At 36.5% G+C, this 22,207-nt stretch overlaps 1 protein-coding gene across 2 annotated transcripts; it reads left to right on the top strand.

The window, feature by feature from the left end:
- The first annotated feature begins 387 nt into the window (after window positions 1-387).
- Window positions 388-10,296, top strand: LOC150098680 (uncharacterized). Of its 2 annotated transcripts, none has more exons than XM_090404754.1 (2): window positions 388-948; window positions 6,922-10,296. In XM_090404754.1, exon 2 carries the CDS (start codon window positions 7,393-7,395, stop codon window positions 9,286-9,288), a length of 1,896 nt encoding a protein of 631 aa, XP_090260880.1. In that variant the 5' UTR covers window positions 388-948; window positions 6,922-7,392; the 3' UTR covers window positions 9,289-10,296. The 2 variants fall into 2 exon arrangements, with proteins under 2 accessions (XP_090260880.1, XP_090260881.1); XM_090404755.1 differs by lacking the exon at window positions 388-948 and adding an exon at window positions 1,205-1,390.
- Window positions 10,297-22,207: the final 11,911 nt, after the last annotated feature.

The raw sequence follows: 22,207 nt of genomic DNA, 5'->3' as shown, positions 1-22,207 counted from the left end.
TAATCTATATTATTTCTGAATTTATTTATACTATCATTGAGACTGTGTATATTTGCAAAATGGATGTGTACACTCGGGACTTTTTGTTTATATAATGAATTGTCACAGGAATTATTTAGTTGTTCAAGATTTGGAAATAATTTGATATTAAAAAAAAGAATAATAGCATTTCCATATTCCGATCGTGATTCTATTGATGAGGATGATTACGACTCTAATTGCTTTCGTTAATTTTTTTTCGCTTTGATAAAAAATATCCACTGAATTTTATTTAGAATTTTTAAAAGTGAAGCGTTTGTAGCTTTTTATACCATAACGGCGCCTTATGTAATGCAATTGAGCAATCAGCCAGATCATAAACCCCGAAGGTTTCAATTTTATCCGACTTAACAATATTCGTAAACGTTTCTGTTGTACACGCCGCCTGACAACGATAACATTTCAGCTGTCTGCGCCAGTCTGCTCTTTGTAGACCGACCAACCGAGTTGCGTGGTCACATCATGCACGGTGACTGTAAGCGTTGATCTCTGTTTATACCCAGTATGTTCGAACTCATGATGGGACACTCCTTACCTGCATGTTACCACCGTTGGCTTCGGGAAGGGATGAGGATTACAGTGTTACATTGCAAAAGGAAAAAAAAAAAAAAAATAGAAACGAAAGATAGTATTTTGTATTGTTAGAACGTGAAATTACGAGATGGCGCAGATAGCTGAAACGATATTTACGTTTCTTTGATTAGTTTGATTTATATGCATAGTTCTGCATTTTAGTGTGCTTGGCTTGGTAGATTGCAGAATTACGTGTCTTGCCTTCCACAGTAGAATCGGTGTATTTCGACGTTATTGTGGTTAGTTTTACAATAACTTAAATCACGTGTGTGCCATTATATTGTAAATACCCGATCAGCTTTACATAGCAGTTGGAGTATAAACAGAAATCGAGAGGTAAGACGTTTTTGAAAGAATGTTATTAGCGCCATAATTCATATCTTAATCATATTAAGTAATTGATTATGTGAGTGTAGCGATGAGCTTAAGAAGGAATATATTTGTAATTATGAAGGTGATAGTTGCTGTCGAATTTCCATTTTCACAATTTTAATCAGAAAATTTATTATCAAATTTGTTTACGTAGCCGACATAAGAGCGACATTGCCAAAAGAGCCTTTCACGCTTGATGGGAAAAATTCTATTTGAATTATCGCCATTTCGACCCATTTGGTGTGGTCCTGCGAAATTGCAATGGATAAGAAAAAATTACAATTCGCAGGTTGATTTTTTTTTTTTTTTTATCCCATCAAAATGACAATTCTTGTTTTGTATAATAGGATGATCAAGAGTTCTTGCTAATTTACGCATACCAAGAAAACTAAACAGAAGATGAATGGTAATTGTATTTTGCAGAATTTTTTATAATTATTTTTATTTAGTTCGTTCAGCGAAGTTTTAAAATACGAAAAAAATATTATAGCTACCACATTTTTTTTTTTTTTATTGTCATCAGCCTTGCAGTTTGCTTGAATACTAGTTCATAGTAATCGGCATATGCTTAATATAAGTAAAAAAAAAAAAGCAATGTGATGAATGATTTGCAAGAACAATTTGTTTTGCAGATAAATAGAAGGTGCATTCTTAATGTTTCAAATACATTAATCATGGAGCTCTTTGCAAGGTGGAGGATGATTTGTAACTTCGGATGATTTGTAAGCACAATTATTTCCGATGTTATATGTGTGAAACTAGATTACATAACAAATGTACTTCACAAGTCAGTGTAATTAATCATGTTAAGTATATCATCCTCAGACTGCAGTAGCATTCTGGAACATCATTCCTATCATATTCTTGAGTTACATAAATACTGCCTTACTAAGCAGCATTATGCTACTCATTACCGGTATGACAAGCAAGATGACCAATGTCATCTCGTTACACAATAACTGTTCAGAGAACCTATGCAATTTACAGATGTCATTCACTCACTACATACTTTTGTGAACCATGCCCTTTGGTTGGAAAGATCCACGAGTGAATTCTTTCTGGGAGGCAAAGAACCTTTGTGAGAGTTTTTTAATCTAAAGATCAGTTAAGTATATGTAAGTGGCAAGGCTTTCGCTCCCAGAAACTTTGATTTTTCTTCCACAGAATGTAGTGTAGTGAGCAATAGATGCCTAGTGAGCAATAGATGGATTATGTGGCTGATTGTAGGTCATGTATATATATGTATATGGCAGGCCATAGCTTTGTAATCACTTTGTAATCAAAATGACTAAGAAATAACTTTTAATGTGAGGTAAACTAAACTCATCCTTATACAAAACCCATTATGAAAATGTAACTTTTATTCTGTAAGTCTTTCATCATTCAATATCTTAACTACTATGCAGAGACTATTTTATTTTATTGTTTATTTATTTTTGAAATGAGAAAGTTTTAGAAAAGGTTGAGAGATCAGCATTTTATTCATTGGGGAAAATAGTATAAGAAAAGCTGATCCAAAGAAGAGGTGGATGAAATGGAGGAAGAGGATGAAACAGTTCACTAAATTTGAAGCTGAACTGAGTATGGATTGAATGGTGGCTGGTTGTGTCTTGCATAATTAGAGGAAAGTGGAGGAATGGTGGTGGTCAGTTCATGAGAACAGCACATATGAAAATATTTAGACATGCAGTAACAGAGTGTCTATGAAAAAGTAATTGGAGGGAGTTTGTGTGAGAGGGGTTATCTATCAAGTGTATAGCCCTCTTCCGGACACATTTGAACATAGAATTTGAGTAACCACCCCAAATGTAAGAATAACATTTTGAGGATCTGGTGGATTTACAAAGTGTTAGGAGTTTAGTAGAGAGAGGTAGTGTTTTAGAGAAGAATTTAAGTCTGAGCAGGCTGTTGATATATGTTTGTACCAGGATAGGTTAGATATGAAAATCATCCCAAGATGAGAAAACTGATCTTGATTAGTAATTGGAATATTATCAAATGTAAGGGAGTGAAGCAAGAGCTTTCTTCCAAGAAGTAAGACTGGGTTGTGTTTTGATAGCATTGAAATTCACTAGATTATCTTCACTCGAGAATTAATGAGGTCACTTTGAATCATTTCAGCCATACAAGAAAGAAGATGGATGGTATGCACTGTTATGAGCAAACTATGAATAAGATTTCAAGTTAGTTTGTCATTGGTGTATAGCAGCAAGAGTGTGCTTGAAAACACAGAACTGTGGAGAACACCATCATTGGTATAGAAATCTGATGCAAGGACACTGGCCACCATGACACAATGAATCATCAGAGGAAGCTAGCATTCATTCGCAAAGGACAGGATGGAAACTTTAAGATAGTAGCTTGGTAGAAGCCCATGTTGACCAACTCACCCAAATGAAATATGGAATCAGAAGATGTGAAAAGCAGTTCTGTGAGTTTCTCCAAACTTTTCCATTACTTGTGCTGAAAAGGGTAAGGTTATTTTAGTATACACTGTTTTTCAAACTTTTCTGATCATAAACCCACCAGAGGAAATGTATATAATGATATGCAGTGTTCAAATTGTTCCATAAATAATTTGCTAGGAGAAATCAGAGCCTCTATTGTGGGGTCTCCAATTTCTCCTCCTCTGGCAAATATATTGAGAATATATCAAGAACAATATTATTATTATTATTATTTGACACCTCCAGGGAGTCCAAAGACTCATCGAGGGAGAGTGTGCCAACAGCATCGAATGATTGGTCCCCTTCCAACTACTAACCGCGCTCAAACTTACTTAACTGAGCCATTAGTAGCAGAGGCTCTACCAATCGACCAACCTTTGCCGGCAATATATTCTTAATATTTCTTAATATTTTTTTCTTCTAAGCCATCTACTTTGTACAAATATGTTGGTGATGCTTTATGGAACTCTTCCTTGTCTGAACTTATGAATTTCTTTAGAAAATTAATTCAGAAAACTCAAGAATAAATTTACACTTGAAGTAGAAGATAAACATTTACCTCCCTTTTTTGGGCCTTCTCATTTTGTGGCATTCCAATGGCAGTGTACATTTCTCAGTATACAGAACACCAATTCATGCTGTTAAATGCATAATGCTACCAGCAAAGATTGGTCGATTGGTAGTCTTTGCTACTAATGGCTCATGCAAAAAGTTAAGCAAGTCTGAGCAGGGTTAGCAGTTTGAAGGGGAGATCAATCATTCGATGCTGCTGGCACTCTGCCGAGGACTGGCCATTCTCACAGGGTTAACTTTGGCCTGTAAACCGATGTATGTCAGACCTCAGGGCAGGTGGGGATATGACGATAAAAATAAAATACATAATGCTGCTTCACATCATCACATCTATCAGAAATAGTGTGATTAAAATTTCAGTTCACAATGCACTCCAACTATTCTCTTCTGATACACTTTTAAATAAGGAACTGTAATATATCTGAACTACTTTGATCTCTAATGGTTATAATATAAAATTAATCAATAAAATAATTTTGGCCTTCATTCTCATCCTTCACCAGAAGAAGTTTCTAGAATGTCAATTCCATATGTTCAGGGACTGTCAGAAAAAATTGAGACTTCTTTGCCATATTGACTACAAGTTTCTTTCTATCCTGTTCATAAACTAAATTCCTTCTCTTTCTAATCCTGAAGTTTATAGGATCTCTTGTTCAATGCAGCTTTTGTATATTTTACTTCAAGAGTCTGGTTTGGCCAACCATGCCTTATCACTAAGCATAGAATTCATTGAAATAAAACTCAAGTCCTACACAAAAGTTATTTTCTTTATGAAAAATTATGTAAAGAAGTTCTGAAGCCTTCATATCATGATGATTTCATATCACTTGCCTTAGTATGTATCCCATAATGCAAAGCACCCCTCCCCCCTTTCGAACGTGTTACTTCAAACTTAGTATCTTTCCCAGGTCTGGTCGTCTGTCTTTCGACCTTAACTGAAGAGACCTCAGTTAAGGTCGAAAACGGTCTGGGTAGTGGCCCTTCCCATTATGCATTGTATTATACACATCCAAAAGGTGGTGTGCTTTGCATTATGGTATATATACTAAGGCAGGTAATATGAAGTCATTAGCCTCTATATACAAGTACCTCAGATGTGAATATATTTCATGCGGAAAACTTTGTTTTGCTTACTTGGGAAATGGATTAAAACCAAGTATAAAATTTCTTGTTATCTTTAACATATATATGTGTTTTTTTTATATATATATATATATATATATATATATATATATATATATATATATATATGTTAAAGATAAAATATATCGTGCATGTGGCATTTTCAATTTCTGTACCACTCATCTCTGGGACAGTTTCTGTATTAGCCAGTAAGTGGCTTATAGTTGCACAATGAAGTTAGTTGGGATTTGAGTAGGCTTTCTTATAGAAATTACTTACTATTTACTATATTTGCCAGCCTGGTTGGCCGAGTGGATATCATATCCGCTCTCCAGCCATAAGGCTGCAGGTTCGAATCCCGTCGTGGACATGGATATTTGTGATTGTGTGTGAAAATACTAGTGATGGTCGCCGGTAGATGCCGATGGTGTATTTGCAGTCAGTTTATGACCTTGAACTTGAAATGAGTCCTTGGACTCCTGGAGGTGTCAAATAATCATAATTTTTAAGAATTTTTCTCTGTTGTTTTTGTGGGTTCTCTTTTTTTCATTTTTTGTTGGTTGGTCCATGTCTTGCCAGTACATATCCCCAATTTTGCTATTTTTATGATAGTGTTTTACAAAGCATCTGTTTTTAATGCAGTGTTAGCATTCTACATGTTTCTTATTTCTTTTTACAAGTTTGTTCAGCTTAGCATATTCAGTTTTAATTTTTGGCGAGTTAGTGCTTCAGTTTTTTCAGTAAAATCTTCATTACTTGAAATACTGAGATGGGAGTGTTGGTAGCTTGCTCCACCTTTGCAAGGAGTTGCCCGGTGTTGTACCACTTTACCCCAGTCCTGAAGATACTTTCACGGTGCAAACTTTGTTTGCACACACTTGGATAAACGATTAAACTAAACTATAGGAGCTGCCAAACACCGTTTGGCAGCTCCTATAGGAGGAGATGACCTTGCTAATGCTTCTGCCTGGTATCTCCGCTCGGGCCTGGCTCCCACTGAAGAGACCTCAGAGTTAATTTAGCAAGTTCATTTAGAGAGCACTAAATTAACTTGCTTAAATCTGCGCATACAAAAATCCATCTGTTTGTACGAGTTCAGGTGGCTGTACTTTTTAGACAATAGACAATCATATATCAACAAATATGCCTCTGCAACTTGTCAGTGTTAATTCACTCACGCAGTGGGCTAAAAGTAACTAATTAGAGTTTAGTAATCAGAACTAGCAAGTGCATAGACAAAAATATTTTGCATGCAGTTATTAGGCATGTGTGCTCCATTTTATTTCTTATTAATGGAAGAGTGAGAGATGATTCTTGGAAACTGAAAGGCCATGTGAATAAAAAAGTGATTTTTTTTTCTCCTCTCTCTCACATGAAGAATGGCAAATGAATGTGTTAACAGTGTGTGTGTGTGTGTGTGTGTGTGTGTGTGTGTGTGTGTGTGTGTGTGTGTGTGATGAGTTGATTAATGCCAGATGTTGTAGACAAAGCGTGATAGGTATTATGGTCTATAGGAACTTCTCATAATAAATCTTGTTTTTTTAACAACTTGACACTGTTTGAGAACATGATGTATAAGATTTGTTTGTAAATAAGACAATGAGAACATCATCCAGACAAGTCAGTTAGTAAATCTCTGTATAAAACAGGAAAAAAAACACCTTTTTATTTTATCATTACTCCACTTCATGTTAGCACACTGTATCTCGGCAACTGTAATAGACATGATCATTTGTTCACATTTTTTGCACATTTTGTTCTTCTATTTGAATATTAATTACTTTTCATTTTGCAGGTAATCATTTTAATAAACGTGTGCATTTTTTAACTGAGAAGAACAGAAGAAGCATCTTCATAAACACTAAGGTGATTTTTTACATACACAAGGCTTATGAAAAGTAAAGCCAAAGACTCGGATAAATCAGATTATTGTTTAGATTTGCATAAATATTTTTATTTTGTTTATATTGATTTCACATTATATACATAATTGCACAGATATTTTCACATCTGAATGTATAGCATAAGAGGAAATATTCAACAGAATATCTAATTTGAGAACCCATTTTTTATGAATCTTGTGAAATTCATGAAGCAAGTCATTTCTTGAAAATTGAAAAATCATAGATTAATTCCAAAAGTGTAAAATCTTTACATCAAGTTTTTAAAATTTAATAATCTTAATACATGTATAAAGCAGGTTAACTTTTTTGATGTATGTTGAATAACATTTTCATGCCCAGTGGATGTAAAAATTCACATAATAATGTCCACTTGTGATATGAGAGAATTGCCATTGTTTATATGTGAAACTTGTGGAGAAACATTTTCTCAATTAGACCATCTTGAAGCACATGCCAAATTTCATGCTGATCAAATTTTTAGATGTGAAATAGGTAATAAGCCATTTTCAGAATCAGGAGCTCTTAAAGCACTTGTAAAAAGTCACACTGATGCAGAACCTTTTGTAGGTGAGATATGCAAGTCATTTTCACAGACACAAAATCTGGAAATGCATGTAAGAAGTCATAGTATTTCTAGGCATTTCACATGTAAGTTGTGTGGGAAGACATTTATTTCTTCAAGGAATCTGAAAAAGCACAGACAAGTTCACACTAAACAAAAACCTTTCATGTGTGAAATATGTGGCAAGCCATTTGCCTGGGAAGGAAACCTTAAAGTGCATATGAGGCTTCACACTAACGAGAAACCTTACACATGCAAAATATGTAGCAAAGCATTTTCTCACTTAGGAGACCTTAAAAGACATGCAACCATTCATAATGACAAGACACTGACATGTGAACTATGCAGAGAAACATTTTCCCAATTAGAGTATCTTAAAATACACCTGAGAATTCACTATAATGAGAAAACCTTAAAGTGCAAAATATGTGGTAAAGTATTTATAAATTTAAAAAACCTTAAAATACATATTAGAGTTCACACAAATAAGAAACCTTTTGTATGTGAAATTTGTGGAAAGACATTTGCATTCTTTGGAAATCTTAAGGTACATTTAACTACTCATAGTAATGAGAAACCTTTTTCGTGTGAGATATGCGGTAGGTCATTTTCACAGGCAGGCAGTCTCAAACTGCATATAAGAATTCACAGTAATGAGAAACCATTCACTTGTGAAATATGCAGTAGATCATTTGGTCACTCAGGAGACCTCAAAAGGCATATAAAAATTCACAATAATGTAAATCATTTTCCATGTGAACTATGTGAAAAGACTTTTACTTCTTTGGGCAATTTTAAAAAACACATGGAAGTTCACAGTAATGTTAAACCTTTTATTTGTGAACTATGTGAAAAGACTTATACTTCTTTCGGCAATCTTAAAAAACACATGGAAGTTCATAATAATGTTAAACCTTTTATTTGTGAACTATGTGAAAAGACTTTTACTTCTTTGGGCAATCTTAAAAAACACATGAAAGTTCACAGTAATGTTAAACCTTTCATTTGTGAATTATGTGGTAAGAAATTTTTGTGGGCAGGCAATCTTAAAGCACACATGAGACTTCACACTAATGAAAAGCCCTTCATTTGCATAATATGCAGTAAAGCATTTTCTCACGCAGGAGATCTTAGAAGGCATGCAGCAATTCATAGCAGTGATAAGCCATTTATGTGTGAAATATGTGGAATGGCATTTGCAGTTTCACAACATCTTAAAACACATTCAAAAATTCACACTAATGATAAACCTTTTATATGTGAAATATGTGGAAAATCGTTTGTCAGATTAGAACATCTTAAGTTGCATGTAAGAACTCATACCAATGAGAAACCTTTCATATGTGATACCTGTGGCAAGTCATTTTCACGCTCTGGGAATCTTAAGACACACATAAGGGTTCATACAAATGAGAAACCTTTTATGTGTGAAATATGTAAGAAAGAATTTGCACACTCAGGAAACCTTAAAACTCACATGAGGTTTCACATGAAAGAAAAACCTTTTGCTTGTGAAATGTGTGGTAGGGCATTTTCGCAGTCAGGAGATCTTAAAAAACACTTAAGAATTCATACTAATGAAAAACCTTTTATATGTAAATTGTGTGGGAAAGCATTTTCACGTTCAGAACGTCTTAAGTTACATACAGCAAGTCATGCTGACCAGAAAGTCCAAGTGAATAGCACATTGTGCTGAGAAGATTAAAAAAAAAAATCGTACCATTGTTTTTATGTATAATGTGAAACAGAGTACAGTAATAGAGAGAGAGAAAAAATACTTTTTTCTCATATTACATCCTTGTAATATGAGAGCCATTTCAGAAATTTTTCACACTGTGCTCCTTGTTGAACCAAACATTTATTTAATAAAATATACTTCGAGGCCTTCAATATAATCTCCATTCTGCCTTATTGCTGCCGTTTGGAAAATATTATATTCTTATTAGTAAACGTTTTTCTTAATATGTTTGATAATTTGAGCTACTTTGGAAAAAAAATCTCAGTAGTGAAGCATGGAATATTTGTTTCAACTTAGGGAACAGATCAAAGTGGAGAGCTTGTATCTTGTAATCCATACTTTTCCTCAATATAAGATGCTTCACATGACTGTGAAGATGTCGAGACCTTTGCAAAATATCTGTTAGATTCCTCTGTTTTGAAGTATTATTTCATGAAACAAGTACACTAGAAAAAAGAAAACAAGCACATTTTTACTCAAAATCTGGCTCTTGACCAATGTGTAGAATTGGAAACCTAAGTGATTTCTCTACCCTTGCGATGCATGCAAAGTGTGAAGAACTCAAAATGGCTCTCATATATTAAGCATTTATTCTTAAGATATCTATCCTTGAGATCTTGATCATTAAATATTTCTGTATAAAATTAATATTGTTTTGAAATTGTTTACTTTTGAGGTTGTATAATTTTGAAATTGTTTCAATATTCAGGATTTTTGTGTCTTGAAAATTTGCCTTAACACATTCATTAGTTACAATAACTCATTCCTACTGGCCTCAAATTATCTGATAACTGAAATTACAAACCACAGTTATTAATGGCATGTAACTGAAACTGCAGTTGTATATAATTAAAAGGAAATGTTTTACACAAAATAATTATATCTGATAACCAGTAGTTTTTTTACTGTTCTACAGTTACATTTCTGTTGCTGTATGAGATCTAAATAAAGTAATGCCAAACTTTTCATGTTTGTTACTGTTGTAAAATTCTGTGGAATAAGAAATATTGGAAAATATGACTATATAAATTATGTGATCAAATTATATTTGATTATGATTCAATTTATTTTTCAGTGGTAGTTTTTAATTATTGATTTCTTAATTCTATCAGAAATTGCCATGAACATTACAAATATGTTATTAGCTTATGAAGTTAAAAGGATGAGTATGGTGTGAATTTTTAGAGATTAAGAGAATTTAACTAGTAATGCTTTTGGTCTTCTCTGCAAGCATCCAGATCACCAGTGAATAATTTTGTTGCTGGAGTTCTGTCAGTTGTTGGGGGGGGGGGACTGATTTGCAACATATCAGTTTCCTGATATGTATCCTCAATGGCTTTTCACACTATTATTATTAACATTTGACCTCCATGTAGTCAGAGTAGGAGCTACACACTATTGAACACAATGCTCACATTGCACTTCTCTGCAATGTGAGCAGTGTGCACACTCCTCTGTTCACACCCTCCTTATACAGTTTCCAGTGATGACCTGTTTTCCTCCTCCCTCCCCCACATTCTATAAAAAATCGTCGTGTTGACGTGATTACAAGCCCTGACTAGCGTATATGTCTTAATCATATCCCCCCTCTTCCTCTTATCCATGAGGCTCTGCAAACTTACATTCTGTAAACCTGTCCTCATACTCCACATTACAAAGACCACCTTTGAATTTTCTCTAAACCCTTTCCAACATATCCTTGTTACCAGAAAAACCAGCTGACTGAATCTGTGCACAGTAATCCATATGAGACCTGATCAAGACCTTTTACAATGGTATATATCATAACCTCTCTATTTCTGCATGTCAGGGTTCTCTCCATCATTGCCATTATCCAATGTGACATCTTCACAACTTGTGCAGTGTGGCCCCTGAATTTCAGGTCCTTGTCCACCATTACTCTTAAATCTTTCATCTCCTCTACTTCTGTTAGTTTCCCTAGTGCAAAGTGTATATAAATTGAAACAGATGGGATTGGCTAACAGACTTCTGAGTTGGATTACTGACTGGCTGTCGGATAGCTATCAGAAAGTTGTATATGGGGATGCAAAGTGTATATTTTGCATCCCATCGTTACTTATCAAATTTCAAAACCTTTGCAACATTGAACTGACAGTTCCGCTTACCTGCCCATTCATGCAATCTATTCAAGTCCTCTTGTAAGGCCATAACATCCATTTGACTCTGCATTACTTTCCCCATTTTTACATCATCTGCATATCACTAGTTAAACTCACCTCAGTATCATGAACATACAAATTGAACAACAACGCCCACAAAACTGACCCCTGTGACACCACTAGTGACCTTTCTCTTTTGAGATACAGCACCCCCATATACAACTTTCTGATAACTATCCGACAGCCAGTCAGTAATCCAACTCAGAAGTCTGTTAGCCAATCCTCATCTATTTCAATTTATATAAGAGTTTGTCATGTGGCAGTCTATCAAAAGCCTTAGCAAAATCTAAGTACATGACTAGGCATCTCCCCTATCCAAGATATTTGTCACCTTGTTATAGTACATAAGTAAGTTAATGAAACCTGATCTCCCTTAACAAACCCATGCTGATAACCAGAGAGAATACTATTGTTATCAACCCATTTCTGTATACTACTTCTCGCCAATCTCTCCAGTACCTTCACAACTCCAGATATACAGACCAGCCTATAATTGGAAGCTACAGCCTGATCACCACCTTTATGCAGTGGAACAATTTTACCTGCCTTCCCCATTGGAATCTGTGCTGTTGTAAGACTTATTAAACAGTCATGCCAATGCTATGGCCAATTCCCTGGAACATTAAGATGTGTGGTGATGTATCATCAAATCCTATCGATCTTATTTCCTCGAATACCTCCTGCTTACAATTAAGCCATCCCCCTCCTATGTCCTCTACACTTAAGGTCCTCATGATTCTATCCTGATCAGGATGAAACATGCTGTATAAAATGATCACTGAACACCTCAACAATGTCTTTTGCAACAGTTACCATTGTATCACTTTCTTCCATAACTTAATCTTACCATGATCATTCTTCTTCTATTTGCCACATATCTAAAAAAAAAACTAAGGTTTTTCTTTGCTTAATTTGCCAGTTTCTGCTCATTCTCTACTTCCTCACTGAGTCACTCTCCTGGCTTGTTCTTTATACTCTTCATGAGACTGATTATTACCATTATTTTTCTTGCACTGTCTCCAGAATACTTTCTTTTCTAGATTTCATGCTTAAGCTCCACATTCATCCATTTTACACCTACCATATTCAGCCTTTTGGCCCATGGAATACATTCACACATTGATGCTGTTATGTATTTCTTTGTCAGTTCCTATGCAGCATTTATTTCCTTATCACTCAACTCCTCATTCCATGTTATAGCTCCAAGCTGTCTCCTAAGCTTGTCATAATCACCAGCCTTATACTTCGTGTGTAGAGGCTTAAGTGCTGTGAGGACATCATGTTGGAGGCTTAATGGATTTTTTACAACACTCAGAAAGGATTAAAAAAGAATTTAATACTTCCTATATTTCGTCCTAGTCACTAGGACATCAACGGAGATTACAAAAATAAAATGTTCAGTGATCATTTTATAAGCATGTTTCATCCTGATCAGGATAGAATCATGAGGACCTTAAGTGTAGAGGACATAGGAGGGGGATGGCTTAATTGTAAGCAGGAGGTATTTGAGGAAATAAGATCGATGTCAATAAGGCGATTATTTTTGTAATCCCCGTCGATGTCCTAGTGACTAGGACGAAATATAGGAAGTATTAATTTCTTTTTTAATCCTTTCTGAGTGTTGTAAAAAATCCATTAAGCCTCCAACATGACACCAGCCTTATAATTCCACATATATCCTTTACTCACAAAAGTGCATATGACTAGCCACAACACCTTGAGATACTTACCGATAATGAAAAAAGAAAAAAAAATGACTAGCCAAACACAGGTGATTAATTCATTATCACTTTCATCAACTGGAGAAAATGTGAAACCCCCTCTCACAATCACACCCTCTGATGAAATGATCAGATCTAGAACTCTTGATCCTCGCTTGCCCTCATTTATGTGCTGCCTGAGATAGTTATCTCTCAAGAACTTGAGAAGTTCATTTACCTTATTCCCAAATGCTCACTCTTCATTTCAATCTATACCGCTATAATTAAAATCACCCATAATAATTACCCTTCCTTTGTTCACGGATCCAAGTTGTTCAAACATTTCTTCATCACCACCCTCCACATTCCCAGGACTATAACTCCAGCTAAATATGTATTCCTCTCAACCTCCATGTTACACCACACTGCCTCATAACCATTGCCACTATTTCTCTCTTTCATATCTACCTTATGTGGACTTAATTCCCTTGCTATCTTCAGCAACACTCCTCCCACTCTCCCTTCTTGCCCTTTCTATCATTGCGAAAAATACTGTATCCTTCCATTTCTATTCCCATCACAATATCATCTTCATTCAACTGTGTTTCACTTATTTCAATGATTTTGGGATGAATAAACTCAATCATTGAAACTATTTCATCCCACTTATTTCATATTTCTGTCATTTGTAAACAAACAGCAGTTCATTTTTAGGTCTGTAGCCAGTCTTATCAAGCCATGTGTGGGTTGGAATTTCCCCACACTTGCGCAGTCACCATATCACCCCACATATATCTGCTCAGTCTCAACTTCCACCCTTATTGCTATATAATCCATCTTCAATTCACACATGCTATCACTTTCAACATCCACTCTCCCTCTCATATCTTCCTGCCCATGCTGGCTCCCCCTATTTCCTCTTTCTCTTGCATTCCTGTTCACTCTTCATCTCTCACACTACTACTGTTTCCACTGCCAAACACTTCTGTCCCTTCAGTACCACTTTCCTGATTTTTTCCTTCATCAGTCTTCTGATCTGTTGTACACTCACTCCAGAGCCATTTAAATACAACCAGTTGTGGATGTATAGCACATGTTTGAGGGAAGAATAATTTCATTCTTCCCTCAAACATGTGCTATACATCCACAAACCTCACTCCCTTCTCACATAGCTCTGCAAGCATACCATTTGTGATTTTGGTTCTCTGTTGCAACTCATCATCATTCCTCAGCAACACATTGATAATCTTTCTTACTACACTTATCTTTCACTCTTCTGGATGGTCTGATAATCATCCTTACATCCACTTAGATCATTCATGCCTGCAATCATAACTCTCTTGCTCGTTTCTTCCTCATGTCCTACACCTTAATTATCCTACTGATTCTCCCACCTGGATAGCAGACCTTATAGACTTTCTCACTAAACTAACTAGTCCTCTAATTACGGAATCTCCATATACTGCTATCCTGGAATCATTCGTCACTTCTTTTTTTCTTTCTGTTCTCTTGCACACTTTCATCACTTTCCACTAGATGTCTACCATTACTCCACATATTGTTCTTTTCATTTCCATTAACTGTTTCGTTAAATCTTGCATTCTGACAATTTCACTCTCTATCAATTCGGCAATTTCGCTACCTCTTTTGCCATACCTTACTTCTGTCGAAAGAAAGTATGAATGAGGAAATCATTCATACTTTGTTCTGCTCTCTTATCATTAATGTTCGCTTCTACATCTTTGCAATCTTTCACTCCCTCAGTATCTCTATCTTTGGTTTCATTTCCGTTTTTCGTAACTTTTTTCCGCAACTTCTACATCCTTGCATTCTTTCATTCCCTCAGTTTCTTTAGCATTCTTTGCATCGTGGTCCAATAGTATATCGCACTTCCGACAATTCCTTACCTTCTCTCGTTCATTCTCTCTCTCTCTCTCTACAAACACATCTCTTACACCCCACCATGCATAAATATTTTACGACATCGAATCAGTTTCGAAAAGTATCGCCAATGCTAATTAACTTTCGCGGCGCTCGCGAAGTTGTACCGGTCGACGCTAACGTCGTTGACCTCGTGACCGCCATTGTGTTATACTTATTAAAAAGGCAATAAATTGAACAGGATTAACACCAAAAATCACACACACTTCGTTATAAAAAATAGATAAAAATTATGACAGCACTACATGATTAACTTTACATTATTATTAATCTACCAACACTTTTCCTCCATATTAGTCTTGTCAACACTCCAATATTGTCAATACTAACATTCTTTTCTAAGACACTTCTGACTGAATCACTCCACTTATTATTCGTCTTCCTGTGGTTCTTTTTCCTATTAAAATAGGAAATAGAGCTGAGATCTAGGCTTTGTTGACGCCAGTCAAATGTGGTGATGTTCATGTGCATAAACCATGCAGTTAGAGCAGTAGCATTATGACATGGTACCCGTTCTTGCTAAAACTGTCAGTTCCATAGAAATGCCAAAAGTAGGATGCATTGTATTGTTCAGAATAATAAAACCAGGAAGAATAGGACAAACAGGCTACCTCCAAATTTCATAGTTGGTAAAAGACATTCACAAAGCATCTGCGACATCCACACTCATACATCTGCTCAGTAGAAGGTTAGTGTGATTCATCGCTGTATAACAGCTTTCCAAGCTTCCATGTCCCACTGTATATGCTTTTTGCGCCACTGAAGATGCCGCTGCATGTTGATTCGGGTAATGAAGGGCTACCATATTTCAGCCCTACCATGGAAACCCATGCTAAGTTCATAGCACCTCACAGTCACGTTTGGTGAATGTGGTAGATTATCTACTGCTGGTAGCACTTGCAGTTGTCTCCCTGCGCTTCCATGTCAGTATGGTGTCACTGGTTGTTGATCTGGGATAGCCAAATTTGTCAATTTCCCGAATAGATGAGCCTGCAATATGGCATCGTATTATGATGACTCTTCCACATTCCTTTATTGCAGTCATTCCACCCTGCACACAGTTGCACTGACTTTGGAAAATCATATTCCATCAATTTATATAAATACAAACACATGACTCATTATATGGTATGATGCAACTTGTCTGTTGTTGACTTCTTTCCAAGCAGTGTATATATTAATATACAGTATTCCATCCACCACCGACTGTATGAGATAACGATACCTTAAGAACTCAAGAAATTCTTTTTCCCTTCTGTCATATGCCTTATTCTTTCCAGTTGGTATGTCTAAAATTAAACTTTACCATTATTATAATCATTTTTTCACTAGCTAAACTAATTTTTGTGTACATTTTGTCATTATTTCCAGATCTGTAACAAACCCACAACTAAATATCTCTCTAGTAACGTTTCGAAATGACTCTCGCTATTAGTCCCTAGTTCTTAATTAAATTAACACAACTCATTTGCTATAATCAGTAATACCCCATCCCCTATTTTTATTGTGTGCCTTGTAGCATAAAATAGCTCACTAATGCCAGAAGTATTGGGGACAAAAGCAGTTTTTGCCATTGGTTAGTGCAACCTCGCCAAAAGTTATAAGGCATTAGTGAGATTTGGCTAAACAGCAGATTCACTTAGAATGTGAAGGATTTCGTCTTTTCGGAGAGGATAGGATGGAGAGGGGGTACTGCTGATGATTTTCAACCAAAAAGAATGGGGGATAGGCAAGAGGGTAGTTTCTCGTTTGAAGCAATGGGCGTAAGATTAAGACCAGTAAGACAGAATGTAGAGTTCGTTGCTATAGGCCAAGGAGTTCCATGAATGATATGGAAGACATACATCGACAAATTAGTACAATCAGTGCAGGTCGAGTGTTTATTATGGGACTTCAACTATGGAATATAGACAGGAACTTGTTTTCCCTTTCATTCGTTTCCAACCGAATTTGTGGACTATGCCTACAACGTCACGTTGTAGGCATAGTCCACAAAGTATACTTGGAGATTTTTACAGGGTAGTTCAGCACTTTCCCCAACTCCATCTGGGCTCGAGACGCATATGACTGGGACGTATTCATGACTGTTCATGTGTGTTCTGGAGGACGAAAAACCCGAGTTTTCAAGTGAAAAAAATCCATACCTCCGTATGAGATCGGTAACTCACCTTTAGTCGAAAGAGACCAGATAAAGATTCCTCACATCACTGATGGGAATCGAACGCAAGTCTTTCTGACCAAAGGGCTTCGTCTATACTGACTGAGCTATGGAGGCTGTTATAGACAGGAAATAATGGAATTTATGCACTTAATGAGAGAATTACTTGAAGCATGTAATGAATGGGACTTCAGGTGCAAGAGTATATCACCAGGTCATAGAATCAGAAGAGTTATCTATAACCAAGGTGGCCGCATTGCCTCCGATTGGCGAAATTGACCATGCAGTCGTGATTGGAAGATTGTAAACATGAGGAATATTCTTTCAAGAAGGGGTATATGTGGAACTAAAAGGCAAGTGGTTATGACAAGTTCAGGAAGAAGCTTAAATATCTACCATGGCTGGCATACAACTGCAAGGGAAGGATGTTAGCATCTCTAGGGAAAGCAACATTAAATTGTGTACCTGAAGAAAGGAGAGTTAATCGGGTAGGAGTTAGATGGATTAATAATACTAAGCGCATGAGCTGCAGAAGAAGATAATGCTATGGAGGATATATACGAGGAGGGTCTGGAAAGTTCTTATAAGCACCTATATCTTCTTCTTTCACTACGCGTTATTCCCGCTTCCTCATCAGGGTCCGCAGGTTACTTAGATTCGACTACTTGTTAATACCACTCCCAACCGACCTGTCGCTGGGGGAGAGGATATATTTTTGGCTGTATAGGCGTATGTTCGCGGGGCTGGTTTGCCTGCTTGCGGGATGAAAAACGCCAGATAAACTGGCAGAAAAAACCCTACTGCCCGTGCCCAAGACCGGCTAATTTGGCTATGGCTGAGGAAGATCCTCAAATTCCTCAAGTCTTCGATGGGAATCGAATATATAGATATAATATACACATACAAGAAAGCAAAATTAATTTTTGTTCTGTTGTTTATCAGAACTTTCCAGGCTTCCATTGTATAAGGAGAAAGGTGACCAGCGAACTCATGAACAGCTCAGGTAAGAAAGGTGAACAACATGGGAAGGAAAGTAAAATCCGATTATTAGAAGAATCTAGCTGAACAGACCAAAGGAAATCCCAGAGAGTAAGAGGATGAATTGACTGAAAGATTAACCTTAATAAGTGCTGATGGTTACAGAAACAGAAAAGTTGAATTTCTAAGTGCCACTTTGCAAGCATATATCATTCAAGTGAGGGTTCTGTTTTAAAATATGTGGCAGACACTAATGTTGGAACAGGGAGATGATTTTGGGATTGTTCTTAAGATAAGATATTGCAGAATCTCAATGTAAATACAGCTGCAGGATTAGATAGAATGTCAGCTCACGTTTTGCGAGAATATGCAAGGGAACTGGAAATGCCTCTGACGGCTCTTTAAGTTTCAGTTCTGATAGAGTTCCAAGGGAGTGGAAATAAAGCATAATTCCATTCATAAGGGAGGTTCTGATTGGTCTGTAATTGCAGTAGCAAATTACAAACCAATCGGCATCTCAGGCGTGGTGGTAAAAGTGAAAAAGAGAATTCAGGAATGTGTGGATACGAATATGAAACTGTATGAGAGGTAACATGGCTTTGTGAAAGGTCTGACATACCTTAGAAATTTACTAACTTTTTATGATGGGGTAACAGCTGAGTTGGATACAGGAAATGTACGCGATGATTCTTCTGGATTTCGCAAAATCATTTGACAGAATACCACATTGAGCTCTGTAACGCAAATTAGAACAAATGGGGGGGGGGTGGATATCACACTGGTAAAGTGGATACGAGGGTGGCTACTGGACATATATCAAAAGGTGGTATGTGGAGGGGGGAAGTTTCATTACTAGGACCACTACTCTTTAATTTGTATATAAATGAAAGAAAATATTCAGTTGTTTGCTGATGATACGAAATTTCGTATAGTAATAGTTAATCAAGGCGATGTAAAAAGCTTGCAATAGGCTGACAGTATGGGCAAAAGATAATGGGTTTCAGTTTAATGTGAAGTGTAAAATTATGCATTTTGGAATAAAAAGATTACAAGATGTGTACCGCGTTGATTTAAGTGTACTCCAGGAAATTGATGAAGCTAGAGATTTATGTGTGGTGGTAGACAGAGAGTTAAAGTTCAGAGAACATATTGCTAAGATTGCTAGAGTAACTCATGAGATTACTTCGCTATTGAAGAACACACAAGTAGAGATAAGAAAGTTGCTATTCCACTTTATAAGGCCTTGATATGTCCACATTTGGAGTACTATGTTCAGTTCTGGTCTGGGGTTTATGGGATTCAGGAAGCGTTGGAGAAGATTCAGAGGCGAGCAACCAATATGGTTAGTGGTCTGTGGAATGTTCCCTATAAGGTTAGATTGTGTGTGTGCAGAATTTGGTTGATAGGAGAAAAAGAGGGGATATGATAGAAACATTTAAGTTACTTAAAGGGTTTTATAGGATTGATGCAGGGGATGCAGGACGTTACTATAAGGTACTATGAAAGAAAATATGTAAAAAACGCAATCCATCAGTCCTGTAGGTTGAATGCGAAATTCCGGTCATCGACAGAACACAAATGTGCACAAAATTTTCCGAACCGAGGCTCAAAACGGGTTTCCATGCTAATCCCGCAATACGCAAGCCCCACATTAAGGGAATTAATATATACAGCGTCGTTTTCAGTAGTGCAACGAGCATGTAAAGTGGGACGTGGAAGCTTTGGAGGTTCTCTTATGGAGCGACGAAACACGCCACATCCTCTACCGTGCAAACAAATAGGTGTGGATGTGCTGTGAACGTCTTTTACCGGATTGCATAACTAAAACTATGAAATTCGGACGTGGCGGTGTGATAGTATGGTTCTGTTTTTTTCTGGTTTGACCTCGAACCTTTGTGTTCCAGAAACATTGAATTTCAAAAGATATCTGAATATTCTGGACAATGCAATGCTGTCTACTTTGTGGCGTTTCTATAGAACTGACCCCTGTCTTTTTCAGCAAAACAATGCACAATGCACCATAAGGCTGTTATTCTAACTGCGTGGTTTGTATACATAAAGGTTGCCACATTTGACTGGCCTCCTCAGAGCCTTGATCTCACTTCATCCCACAGATATTGAATATCTGTGGTATGAACTAAAGCATCCGGCGAGGTCAAGGGACGTCCATAACCCCAACATTCTCAGACTTCATTACATGCCTACAGGAGGAATAGTCCAAAATTCCCATCGATCGCTGCTGTACGCTTGTGGAAAATATATCCCATAGGATTGCTGCAGTAATCATAGCAACAGGAGGTCCTACATCTTATTAAGGTTGGGGGGTACCATTGCTGTTTGTTCCTCACACTGGTGTTCGTTGACTTCTCTCCAAGCAATGTAGTTCTTCAGAACTTCTTCTATTAAAAGAAATAATTAAAATAAAATTTTCTATATTACTTGATGGATACAGAGAGACCCATTTGAAAATTATTGTAATTTTTCCAGATTACAATCTGATGCTAAAGAATCAGAGTATCGTAACCTAAAGGAACATGCGAACAAATAGTAAGGACCCTTCTCAAATATAATTTGTATACCAACTTCAAACCAGTCTGGAAGTTGTCATCTTTCCTTCTGCCTATCAAAGATATATTATCACCTCTATCCCTTCACTAGTGTTTATCAAATACTCCGTTCTTGTCATCTTTGCTACTTTGGACAGTGAAGAAGATACGGATAATGTTTGTTTGTTTTTTCACTGAAATCTTCAGTTACATAGCTAACAACCTCTTTAGTAAGTAGTGAATTTGGTTCCTTCACTAGTGGCGAATTTGATCATGTTTGCAGAGCTTCCAATTAATGCCAATCACTTGTACAAGGCCATTCACCTCAAGCGTTTCAGCATTTTAAAGAAGTTCTGGCAATGGATCATGGGGTACACTGACTTCGCCACGATACCTGAAATCGACAACTACTTTGAAAGCCACATATCCTATATTTTCCTGTATTTTTAATGATTGAATAAGATCCTCATATGGTTTATTCCAGAAATAAGATTTAAAAAATGTTCTGCCAGCACTATTTTATGGCTTTTAAACTTAATCCTTTAGATACAGGGTCTGTATCTAAAGGATTAAGTTCGTAGATCACTGGAAGGAAGAGTAGCGCAAGTTATATTCTACTCGCCGACTAGAGGAAATCTTACTAAGACTTTTGTGACTTAGTAACGAGTTAGTCGATCTCTGGGCCAAGCGGGCTTTTCCTCCCGAAACTCGAGTTTTTTCGTCCCATAAACTCAAGAAAATCGACTTTAGAACCCATACTATTTTCGAACAGTAAAACATACTGTTTTACTGTTCGAAACTATTAGGAACCACAAGATGGCAGCACTTGTCAGCCGCATCTGTTCACGTGCTATGTATAATTAATGATAGTCTTGGGCCAACTATCTCTGATTGGCTACCAGTGGAAATTGCACTGTCCCCTCAGACTCCAAAAGTTAGATAGGACTGAAACGGCCTCGCCTACTTCCTATAAAGGCATTATCTGTTTCCTTCACATGCCACAGTTACCTGAACCAACTCTTTACTAGAAATCAGCCATGCAGTTGCTGCTAACAAACTGGTCTGCTGATTATTCCATTTAAAAATAACTGCACTTCCACTTTCATTTTCCCCTAGTAAAAAATAATAATGTGATTTAAAAATCATTAACAGTTATCCAAATCCATTAAGCATACATGAGTAATTAATTTCCTATAAACCATCACAGATAGCGAGATTAGGCTTAACAACATCGTTTCAATACTTATACAGTCTGATGCTATACCAAATAAATAAATAAATGAAAAGGCCTGTGTAGCTCAGTGGAAGTGGCGCTTGCATCCTCTGCGCTTGGTCGCTCGAAATTAGACTTAGGTTCAAGTTTAATTGCCGACT

The sequence above is a fragment of the Typopeltis vanoorti genome, chromosome 15 (genome assembly GCF_054136105.1).
Source record: "Typopeltis vanoorti isolate ZY-2024b chromosome 15, IOZ_Tvanoo_1.0, whole genome shotgun sequence".
Classification (NCBI taxonomy): Eukaryota; Metazoa; Arthropoda; class Arachnida; order Uropygi; family Thelyphonidae; genus Typopeltis; species Typopeltis vanoorti.
The sequence above is the reverse complement of the archived record's forward strand: the minus strand, read 5'-3'. Positions and strand labels throughout refer to the sequence as shown.

Coding starts and splice junctions, on each gene's coding strand:
- LOC150098680 (XM_090404754.1), top strand. CDS start 7,393: ATGTCCACTTGTGATATGAGAGAATTGCCATTGTTTATATGTGAAACT.